The following is a 12,688-nucleotide window of genomic DNA, read 5'->3' as shown; positions in this document are numbered from 1 at the left end:
GATGTGAATGAAAAACAATTGCTCACCACTAACCAACCAATGTCCAGCCAGTCCCAGAGTAGTGGCTCCACAATCAATTTCCTCCTAATTTATACGCTGAGCATGACAATATATGGTATGGAGTACCCTTTTAGACAGTTTAGGTCAGCGGTCCTGCCTGTGTCCCGTCCCAGCTTCTTGTGCACCCGTCCCCCCCAGCTGGCATGATGGTATGAGAAGCTGAAAATTTCTTGAATTTGTGTAAGCACTGTTCAGCAAGAACCAAAACATTGGTGTGTTATCAACACTATTCTCATCCTAAATCCAAAACACAGCACTATACCAGGTACTAGGAAGAAAATTAACCCTACCCCAGCTGAAACAAGGACATTAGAGACTGCAGTAGGGGCTGCACAGCTCTGTTTCCCTGTGAGTGTCAGTAACTGACCGGACACCAGAACAGTAATGGGGTTGTCAACTTTTTATATCAATTTTATTACAACTTTAATGCATAGGTTTGCATAAAAATTCTGTATTGGATGCAAAACTCCCTATTCATCAATGTTCAAACTGTTCTACTAAAAACAAAATGAAGAACATAAGAATACAGACATAGCTCATAAAACAAGAGCAGTCCTGATTATTATGATGATGATTTTTATGCTATTCCCTTTAAATATTTCAATTTAACATCTACAATATTTCTATGAACTATTTATAATTATTTACACTCATCAGTTTGAGTCTCAACTTTCAAGACCAGCCCCACAAGAGGAATACGTGGCACCCTGACTGTGAATGCCTGGCAATTCTTGTTTGTTACTAAGGAGTCTCAAGGTTCTGCAGAGAAATTCCCCTGGCACTAAGGCCAGCAAGAGATGAAAGCTTACAGTCTCCTGGGATTTTTGTCTGTAATGCTAAGTTTTGAAAATTCCTCACATCTGGAAACAATGATTTTTCTTGTAGGTGAACTCTGCTTTGTGCATCATTCAAAGAGCTACCATGTAATGGCAAGGAGACTTTTGTGTAAGAACAACTGAGAGAAAACTTTCTTATAAAAGAGAGACTAGTACCTCCAAAAAATCTATGAATGGCTTATTAATCTTTACAATACACTGCATTTGCAGAAAAAATTAAAAACTTACAATGGAAAAGAATGCTTCATTTCAGCAGCCCTCAGTGAGCAAGCTTTCTGCTACCTTCAGCTGAGACATTAGAGTGCAGAATTAGGCCTCGGGCTTGCAAACACGTTCTTGTGCTGAACAAAGAGAAATCATCAGTAATCATGACTCTTCACCTCCTAAAAAACAAGTAGTGTTTGCAGAAGTGAAGTCTCATGTGCCTAATGAACTCATTCCCTTTGCTACCAAAAATTATTAAGACAGACGATTAAGCCATTTCATCTTTAAAATTACTACTATGTAAGTGCATGGTTTTCACAAGTCACTTTCTCAAATTTTAACAACCGCTGCTCATATATGTCAAAATCAAATATAAATGAGCCACTGTGCAGAGGTAGAGAGCAGATGTTACAAATAATCATTATCCTTTCTTATCAAAATAGAGTAAAACCCTATTTATAAGCAAAGATAATCTGTACAGAAAATCCACTATAGATGTGAAATTATTTAAAAAATTGCCTACATCCATAAACCCAAGTTTTCCAAGAATTATAGAAGAGCAAAGTAACAGCACACTACACAAGTACTCAAACTGTTGAGATATTACTGTCAAGTATCCACTTCCAGAACTTGTTTACATTGCATTTTCAAATGTTCATGAAAGCTAAAACTCCATATCTGCTGAAACACTCAGGCATAAGAAATAAAATTCCGTGTTGCTTTTATAGTGTGAAAATGCAGCTTCTGCTGCAATTGAATAAAGGACTTTGTAAACATAGACCAAAAGAAATAAGATCCCAAGCATAGTATTTCATATGTTCCTTAATTATTTTTTAGTGTCATCTTACAGATATTGTGGATATTATCTTTCTGTAATAATTACAACTGAGTGTAGGGTACCTATACTTCCTGAAATAATATCTTTGCAAGTAATATATTAGATTTACCGATTATTTTAATAACTTGGCTGTTTACTAATTAAAACAGCCATTAAACTATCATTTTTGGATCATGTGGTTTATTTTGTTTAATCTTAAACTTGATGAAATAAAAACTTGATGAAAATGAAAACATTTCAGGAATATTCCTACTGTTAGTTGTAACACAGTTCCGTTTAAAAGCCACAGGTAATTGTTTCTAACTTTTGCGGTGTTTCATCGTGTATTTCATAGAGAAGTGGTTAAAAAGTTAGCACCATCAGACTAATATGTGTGAAAATATGGTGATACTGCTTATCTTCAAGTTATGAAGGAATACAATAGCTACACCTTGTGAAAGTACCCTTAGAATAAAGCTGATTCTAAGGAATCATTTGCCCACATCCATTTTCCTTCAAAAGTAGAAGGTCACGAGATCATCCAGTCTCAATGAAGAGCAAGCTAGGAGATTGTGTATTTATGCCCTTTAGCTGTTTTAATCAGGTATTTTTGATTGAAGAAGATATGAGGTTCATTAGAGAAAACATTTTTCATTGACAAATGCATATTAACAAATGAAGAGAAATGAGCAGGTTTTACTCTGCAACGAAATAGCAGTAGTTTCTGGCATAACATGAAACACATCTGAAGATGTGATACTTGTAAATGATGTATCCTAAAGGGTACATACATTTACATGTATGTATACATCATTTACATGCTTCGCTTAAGACAAATGGCAATACAAACCAGAAAAGCAATTTTAAACATTTAATTTTATCTTCATTAGATAGCTGTCTTAAATAAATTTCTCAGCTCCCAACATATTCTTCAGGTCAGTTACAGAGTAAGTATCCACAGAATCTTCACAAACCACATGGCAACACATAAAGAATGAGTAAGAAGGCTCCCTGAGAAGCAACAAGATACTGGTGACCATGCCTGCACCTTTAGCATGTCATATATATGAGTATAGCTGCTGGAATACGGGAGTACCCATAAGCTCATTCACAATCACTCCTCTGCCTACGAGCTTGAAATGCACACGTTTTTACTGACATTACCAGCAAGATACCCCTTTGACACCATGTTCATCTTCATCTGTATTCAATTCTTCACAATGTTTAGGGAATAAAAGGAATCTGTTACTAAAATGTGAAAACAGACATATGGGGAAAAAAAGACTTTCTCATTGTTTCTATGGACCGTTTGCCGTGACGGCTGGCCAGCCATCCAAAATGCTTCCAATACTTAAACATGTCTTTTTTTAAAAGCCTGCTTAAAGAAAATATTATGAGACTGGTGATTTGGAGATTTTTTTCCCCGAGTACTCATTTACTGAGAGATGTCACATTGCAAATAATTTCCCTGTTAAAACTTTCTGCAGACAACCCATTCAGTTGCTTTGTTCACTCAAAAGAGTATTTGTTGATTTAATATATGACCTTTCTTCTTTGAATTTACTTCAAAGCCCTGCGTGCCAGCATTTCTAGCAGATGCATCAGCTGAAACATGCTTAGTGTTTACTTGAAGTGCTAAATTGTGCTTCAAGCTTAATAACATCCTAATGTAAGCCCAAAGTAGGCATGCTTGACTTGTAACTGCATTAAAACAAAGGCCTTTGTATCAAGTCTGTAAGACAAACATCCTGAACCTGGTACCTCATAGATTCATGGCCCTGTACAAGCCAGAAACCCACTTCTGCAGAGCTCCATCCTTCATCTGAGTATGAGTCAGTAACATGAAAAAGTGCTCTTCTTGCTATCAAAGACCATCTGAAGACACTCCAGAAGCTCATGCCCCCAAATACATCAAAGAAGCTAAAGATCTAACTGCAGAGCCCTAAACGACAGCATCTTCCCAGCAGGTTAGAGATGACACAGCGTGAGTTCAGAGTCAAACAAGATCATCAACAGCCTAAGGGTCTAGAAAGACAAGAGAATTCGAACGGGAGAAAAACAGTGTAGAGATTTGTCCTCTTCCTTTGCTGAAAGGAAGAAGCTATAACATAAAAAGAAGCTAATCCCTGTAGAGCTTAAAGGATCCCAAAACATCTTTGCCAGGAGATAAGGTCAGCAACAGAAGAAAGAGCAAGGGAAAAGGAGGAGATTGTCCTGATTTAGAGAAAATATTGTTTCCTTTTTCATCAACTTTTGTGTGCTTGCTGTCTATGCCTTTCCCCTGAGTTGAAGTCAGGCAGGAAAACAGACTTTCCTTTCTTTTTTTGACAATCTTAGAAGGAAGTAAGCCTGAGAGCATTTTCTTATCAGTACATAAGGATCCATCACAAAGTAAATGATCAGTATTTTCCCCCAAGTGCCACGAGGCAGCTCCTGTGTAAGGATGGTGCTACACAATCCACACATGCGTTGGTCTCCTTGTGAATACTAATTCCCATGTAGCCAGTCAGTCTCCTCTACCCAGACCTTACACAAAAAATGATGAAATGTCACTGCCACACAAGGTCAGCATCCACATGACACACTACCAAGAAGAACTGGCAAGGGTCATCACTGCTTTTTACAGTCAGCTTCAACAGAGTGTAGGACATTAGCTGTTCATCTGCTGAGAGACACATTATTGTACAATGCTAGAATGAAAATCATGTGTAACGTAATGTCCCCTGGACATTCAGATTAGAAATGTAGTTTCCAGATAACAGAGTCGCTACAGCATGTGACAGGTGCTCGAGCTTAGCAACTGAACAAATATCTTTCTATCTTTAGGTTTCTAAGTCATAGCCAGTCTGGAATGACAGCAGTTGTAAATTATTAGCACATATGATTGTGCCATGGGCTATCCCTTATGAACAGTTAGTCTCAATGCATTTCTGTTTATCAACATTACCCAGGAAAATAGTCACTGGTGACTTTCCCAAGCTGAAAAAGGAAAAGAGCTCATAGGCTTTAAATTCACATATATTTTTACAACACAAAAGATAACAGTTACATCCATCCTTCCAACAACAAGCCCAACGCTCTCGCCAGAGATAAATCCACTAATGCAAGGATTTCATTCTCTGTCACTTTTGTACTGCAACTACCACCCTCTGCCAGTTACATGGAAAATGAATACAGCTAATCTATCACAAACAGAATTAACACGTTCCCTCCCTGTGTTATAAAGCTCAAGCAGTCTTTCATGCTCTATTCAGTGGTATTTTGGAATTTACTTTCCAGTCCCAGACTGTGTAGTGACATGATGTCACTGACTACCTGCCCAAGTCTGCACTACTTACCACATGTTGTTGGTATGATGAATGTTACTATGAGTACTCTGCTTGAGCACATCTGATCACACCAGGTAGAGGCTGTCTTTAGAAACACGCAGCACATCCCCAGAGTGATGTGTAATGCCCATGAAAAGGCATGTTCTCCAAGAACACGACAGGAAGTTTGTAAAAGTTCGCAGAACACATCGTGCATAGCATTGCGAGTTTCTGCAGTGGCTTCTGGTGGAACTGTCAGCAGGCTCTCATCACCATATGTGTCCTTTGGTTCAGGTTCTCTGTACACAGAAACACTCCTACTTTCAGCCAGGCCATTATTTTGAAACCACAGACTCTTGCAGCTTAAAGACTCTGCTTCTTTGAACAATATTTTCCTTTTGCTGTGCTACCATCCAAGGCAGCCTTTACACGCACAAAAGCTTGATCTCAAAGGACAAAGCAAGTTCAGTGTTCTAAATAGTAAACTCCCTTACTAAATTAAATACTTGGGTTGGGTTTACTTTTAAAAATAACTGCAAAGTTCATATTTCTAAGCTCTGCATTCAACGTTGAGAAGCATACTGAAAGAGGATCAATGCCCTCTTTCTCCTACTCATACAAGTTTCACTACAAATACCTAACTAGACAGAATTTCTATAGGGTGATGTACTAGTGCTACTGTGGAGTGGGTTGACATCAAAAAGCTGATTCACAAGCACAATTTTTCAGGAGGATAAAAACTCAGACACTCAAAAAGTGGGATTTTTTTTCCACTTAGTACTGCAAAAGTGTTGATCTGTTCTGGATTCAGGTTAGCGTTGAGATTTTGAGGCAGAAGCTTCAGCAAAATGTTCTTTCACAGCAAATACAAAACAGAAATTGTTCTCCTCAAATTGACCTTAAGTGGCGAGGTTCTTATTAGATTAGAGATCTGTATCGACCAGACTGTTTTTTATATCCAATCAGCCCAGGACATCTGCACTCAAACTTCAAGATTGAAAGGGATGCCAGCAATGTCAGTCTCTGATGCATACTTCTAATTCTGAGTAACTCAGCTCTCACATTCTTATTCTATTAGACTAATGAGAGTATTAGTTGATGTTAGGTACTGCAATGCTTTGTTTAAGACAACAGGCAGCAGAATCTCATTCGAAGTACTGTTATAGTTTGAAGACCTGCTAAAAATGTTCAGTTTGTTTTAAAAACTCATCACAGTGAATCTTCTTACAAACTTTCAGATTATTTTAATTGTTTCTGTAAAGTTATGTCACCTTATGAAGTGATAATCCATTATCCATTCTAGGTATTTGCAACACAGCTTAATAAAGCAAGTTTAAAGTGCAACATCATTTATCCTTTAACATTTATTGGCATGTTTGTATTGATTTCATGAAAAAATCTCAATTAAAGCCATAAAATGTCACATTTCCAATATCATTCTAAAGCAACATTTTCACATTTCCAATATGGTTAAAAACTTCTATGAAAGGCCTTGATGAAAGACTAAGATGGGCTCCAAAGAGACATCGGAGATGAGCTCTCAAATAGATAAATCAAGACATGCTTTACTAGCTGCTATGGGATATGAAGTATTTGATGTACTTTATGAATGCTTTGCAGCTGGATGTTCCATTTCCCAGGGAGACTGAAATTACATTTTTGTAACTCTGTAAGTTTTGTATCTTTGCTGATTCGTGGAAGTAGAAGCTGTGCTCTTTTCTCAGTTTAAGCCATGTATAGAAAAAGCTTATATAAGAGTCTGAGGTTGGCTGTTTATTACTTCATATGTCCTATGAAGTCAAGACCATGAAGATGATTATCCATAACACTTAGAATAATGTTTGCCCTTAAAAGTTTTCCTTTTGCTATAGTACTATGTGGTGGATGTACCAGTTTCTTCTTGCTCCAATTATTCTGAGATGGCTGCTATTTTATTGCCTTCAGTGCAGCAGTGAGAACATAATTATTTATAGATTACCTTAATGCTAATAATCATGGCTGGCTTAGGGAGCAAAAAAGTTGGTCAACTTCAATGCTTTTGCATTTGACAATAAAAAAAAGTAAAAACTTTTACAAAGCTAGCACTATGCTCTAAGAGCAGAGTTTATTTCCTAGTGTTTCCCATCACCTTTGCACTAGCACAGATCTGATTTCAAATTAGTTACAGATATTTGTTAGTAATGGAATGCTCTGGGGGAATCTGGACCAGTGCTTTGAGCAATGATAAGTTAAAATCGAGAGAAGATCAAATTATTTGTGAGGTAAGAAAACCAGTGAGGAAAAAGAAAATCCATTGGGGGGTGGGAGGGAGAAAAAAAGAAAAAAAATATGGTCTATCACAAAGGCACAAGTAAATTTAGCAAAAAAATTTTAATTGTTTGATCTTGTGTGATCTTGTGTGGGAGACTTCTCCAGATTCCAAAGAGCTGCCAATTTCTATTTGCTCCTGTACGTATGTACTCAACATACCCAATTACTCTTGGTCTGATTTTGTAGCATGTGTTGTCTCTGCCCAGTGGCATCAGAGAGGATGCCAGAAATATTTTGAAAGATCATTTGATTGAGAATTTACTTCCTTAAATATCTAAGCCCGATTCTTCACAGCTGTGCAAAGTGACTTAAAACTCCCTACAGTTGAAGCGGGGGCTTTTTATACGTTTACACCACTAGCATTTGTAGGGTTGCCCATGGCCCCAGAAACCTGCTGCGCCCAGACAGCATTTCTTCCACCCCCCACCCCAGTTTCATAATCTAACCTTGAAGATGCCCTGGGCTTCCAACTGCAATGCAGCTGCTATGTCAGCCACTGGTTTTTACCTACATCTGAAATCACCAGAGAAATTGCAAAGTACTAAACAAGGGGCCACTCACATTAAAGATCTGCTCTTTTTTTCTGGCCACGTTTCAGAATGAGAAAGTAAGGGTGTGTTTATAACTGCTGACTGTTCAAAGCAGGAGCTTTGGAAAGCAAAGCCTTGCTTACAGAGCTCTTCCTGGATGTCTTAAGAAAAATATTTGAAGCTTTTCATTTTGTACGCACCACGTGGATTCAAGTACACCAATAAGGCAGAGTGCATTTAAAGCTGAGAAGGCAATAGAAAATGAAATCTGCTAACCTTATATTTGAGTAGAAAAGAAAAAGTGACCCCCCCAAAAAGCTCTTAGTTTTCAAGGACTGAAGTAGAGACAGACATGAAAGTACTAAAACTTTGTGCCACTCTGAACTTTTATCTCTGCAATTTACATAAAGTGCAACATTTAACTAAAATCTACAAATATTAAGCAAACATAAGAATTGGAAGCATAAAAGTAGGAAGATTCATCAAACAGGACTCTACAGACATTCACCCACAAGATATGGGTTGCAATTTGTGACCTTCATTATCATCAGAATTGATGGGAATCCCTTAACACATTTTTCTTCTTAAGTATTGTTTTTACACATCTAAAAACCTATCAGATCAGCCTGGTGTCAGATCTGTTCTAACTAACAACAGAATTTTAATATTAATAAATTATCGAGATATGATTTTATCAAATAATCTTTTAAAACACAAAAAATAGATGTAAACACAGCCAAGGTGACCATGAACTTCTTGAAAAGCAAGGCAGAAAAATTTAATTAGTTAGCACAGAGAAAGTGAATGTTTATAAATACATTTAAAAGTTCTCACATTTAGACTGATTTGATCTTTATCCACCTTGTTTATTTTCTTTTCTTCAAGGTCACCTTTTTTTTTTTCCCAGTGGTGGGATGCATTCATTACATAAAATATGTCAAACCTAAGTATACCAATATTTTGTTGACTACAGATTTTACAGGCTCTTGATTACCTTATTGTCTGCAATGCTTGGAACTTTCTTTTTATTGCAAAATAATTCCAATAAAATTGTTTGCCTTATATCTGTGGGGAAATCCATAGTCAGTAAAGAATTCATGCTCCAGCATGAGCAGATAGTTAAAATTTCAAGACAAACATATAGTGCATTATTAACCAACTTTGTCAATAGTGTACAACTTTAATTTGTGTGTTGTAATAAGCAGCATGTAATTTGTGACTGCACAGACTGGAAATGTGTTCTTCTGTGAACTTACAAGTGCTAATTGCTATTGAAAATATCAACTGTTGCGAGTTACAATGGTACATGAAATTAACATTGCTAAACATCATATTTATATTATAGTCCAATATAGGCACCAAGAAATTAGTTTCAAGGTCTTAGGGTTTCACTACTCTGTAATTATTCATAATTCTTAATACTTCCAAATAACAGAATAGTATGAGATACACTAACAGTTATTTCATGGAAAGATTACACTTCAGTATACAACTGTCCCACTCCAGTGCCATCAGTATGGGAACAATCTAACATTAGTGAAATTTAAAGACTGACACTGTTTTTGTGGAGGTTTATGCACATACCAGAGCTTCTTTAGAGAACCATATACCTAAGTAAAGCATCCTTTCCGCATGAATCTCAGAACAAAGCATGCATTTCCATGACAAAAGGTGAATCCAGTATCAGAAACCTTAAGAAACATACTCCAAACACATTCACTAAATCTTATTTAAATACAGTAAGGGAAGAAAAACTGTTCTTTCTAAAGCTGTAGGCAACATGGACTCTCCAGAAAACTTGTTATACCTATTTGACCTATTTGGTGCTTGGATAACAGCACTAACTACAACCGAAATGTTTGCTCCTGAAGAACTCTGATAATACAATGCACCACAGCTCCCCTAAGCCTGTAATTAAAATGCTGAAGTCACAACCACATCTTCCAGTTAACTAGCGTCCCAATGAAATAAATGCCAACACCACATTGCTAAGTAGTTTATGTTTCAACAAAACATAAAGAGTGGTTCTGTTGAATAAACTCTGGGTCCTCACATTAGTAAGTACCAACAAATGCTCTATTATATGCTAAGATAGATTTCATTCAAATGCACTTGAAAATTTCATTATATCATCATTCCTTTAAACACAAGCAATATTATTTACCTCAATTCAACTTTGATTTAACATAGAGCAGATTTTTTTCATGAAGAAAACTGGAATTGAGTGCATGCTACATTTTGTCTAATCAGCATTTACCCAAAAAAAATCACTTTTTTCATTTCAGAAATTTTCTTCTAAACAGAGCTAATCTGGTGAGAAACAAAGGTATAAATACATGTCGTGCAAAAATATTACTCCAATTACGGCAGTAAAACACATACCAGTCTTAAAACACTTGGAGAAATAAAACATCGTATTTCTGAGAGCCAAACACAGAGGTATGTTAAGTGAATAATAAAAACACGCTTCTGTGTACTAATTGGATAATGACATATGTTGCTTTGACTGTCAGTTACCACTGTGCCTTTAAAAGTTCCTTTTGTTAAGCATGTAATTTCACTGTTAAAAATGAATAAAAACCTATTCCACTGCCTCAAGACAGCCTTGCATATGGTACAGATCTAACTTCAATGCTATTTAGAAAATATTTCCCATTGTAAGCCTTTGCACTTTACATTCTCCTTTACTTTCTATCTGCCATGGGTATGTTCTGGTTTGTTTTTTTAAAAACTTTGCCAAAGCCTTAGGAAAGTTTATGAGGAGAACAATACACCTGCTATTAATCCATTCCTTATTTTGGTCAAAAAGATTGGGGTTTGCAGATTCTGGATTACAAACCCTTTCACTGTAAGAAAGCCCTGTGCAAATCTGCTTCCAATTTGCCATCAAGACACAGTCTGTCCTCTAGTCCTCCCTGCAACTGAAATCCACAAGTAACAGCACAGTTTTGACCTGCTACCATGTCTCATGCTGCATCTCCCCAAGCACTCTGACAAGTGCTTACTAGTATTACTTCTGTGGCCAGGCAGGGACGTTAGTCAAAATCAAACTAAATCCTGAAGCAGTCTCTCACCTCAGTGCCAATAAGACTGATCAAATCTGCATTTTACACATAAACAGACCCCAAATCAGCATTTTTGCATGCCTGTGTCTGCATGCAATTTTTTTTTAACATCACTCAGAACTCAAGACTATCAAAGCTATCAACAATTTAAAAGCACACACTGGTGGAGAGGAGGGGGAGGGAGGTAATTTCAGGTACTCAGAGTGAAGTTTACCCTCCACTTCCCAAGAGGTGAGGCAAAAAAAAAAGAGTCGCTACAAACAGGACATGCTCCCAGACTTTTCTGCCAGCCTCTTGCCTTTTCTCCCATAACCTGTCTGGGAAGCATCATCCACCAATGCCCCTTGCATTGAGACACAAAACACAGGAATGGCAACAAGGTACACCTGAAACACCAATGAGTACCAGTGCTGGATCGAATCTCCCAAGGATCGCCCAGCTAGTTAGCAAAAACCACCAAACACAAGGCATCATTTCCAAGAGCATCTTGCAGTGCACTTGGAAATCCTCACTCTTTGCCTCTCACGTCCTCCTGCTCAGCTCCAAAGTGACTGAGCCCACACCGTCCTCCCAGGAACTGGGAGCCAGTTTCCCCACCAGTGCTTGGAAAATCCCCAGACAAGTTCACCCACAGCGCTCTCCACAGCCCCACTGCACGCCTTTACCCTTACCCTGAAGAGAGGGCAGGCAGCCTACCTCCCCGTGCTCGGCAGTCCGGTTGCGTGCAGGGAGCAGAGTGATGGAGAGCTGGGAACTCTTCAGTGATAATCAGCGCTGAGAGGCTGCTCCTGTGAATAGTGTACATCCTGTAGCAGCAGGCTCTGTTTCTAGCAGCTGGCAGCAGCCTTCGCAGGAGCAGTGATGAGCACAGCTTGAGATCTTCCACAATTAACCAAATATTGTATAGCGGCAACAAATCAACAACTAAAACCCAGCTCGCAAATAAAAGCAAAGTACAATTTCAGATGGGAGCTGAAAGCTTAAGTCACCGAATGCTACATTTCTTCTTCAAGATTATTCCAGCAAGCTCCTTCTGCTATTTTTACTGTACCATAATGCACTAGGTCTGGCTTTTACCCTATTGAAAGAACATGAATATATTATTATCCACACAAAAGAGCAGGTTATTGTTTATGAATTACCAGCCTTCCCAGCAACAAAGGCTATTTTCATAAGAAAACTCAATTTCATTTTAGCTCCAATTTGATTACCAGCTGAAGAAAAGCAGCCCTGCGCCTAAACCTCAAAGGATTTTTATTCATACCATTGAATGGGCTTTATTGCTTCCTTTTCAAAACTGATGTAGAAAGCTTTTAGAGTAAAACATTGACAAAAAATTATTGCGCTGCTATTTTGTGCAATAACAGAGCTGAAGAGGGGCAATGATTTCTCAGTCATCCTTCACTGTACTTCAGAACAGTAAAGGCTGGAATTAATGACAGACCATAGAGAGGAGCTAAGCCAAGGTCTCACAATGCATGTCAAATCTAAATGATCACTATACATTGAAAAGACCCAAAAAAGCCTGCAGCTGATTGATTCATGGCTTTCACAAGAA

At 37.8% G+C, this 12,688-nt stretch overlaps 1 protein-coding gene across 1 annotated transcript in view; it reads right to left on the bottom strand.

The window, feature by feature from the left end:
- Window positions 1–12,119, bottom strand: part of LOC128851278 (uncharacterized) — a 400,971-nt gene extending 388,852 nt beyond the window's left edge. Inside the window, exon 1 of the mRNA XM_054059110.1 lies at window positions 11,827–12,119. Coding sequence (XP_053915085.1) covers window positions 11,827–11,935 — 109 coding nt within the window. The 5' untranslated portion in view covers window positions 11,936–12,119. The remainder of the gene's footprint in view (window positions 1–11,826) is intronic.
- Window positions 12,120–12,688: the final 569 nt, after the last annotated feature.

Source organism: Cuculus canorus, chromosome 1 (assembly GCF_017976375.1).
Source record: "Cuculus canorus isolate bCucCan1 chromosome 1, bCucCan1.pri, whole genome shotgun sequence".
Classification (NCBI taxonomy): domain Eukaryota; kingdom Metazoa; phylum Chordata; class Aves; order Cuculiformes; family Cuculidae; genus Cuculus; species Cuculus canorus.
Note: the sequence above shows the minus strand (reverse complement) of the source record. Positions and strands in the feature narration are given on the sequence as shown.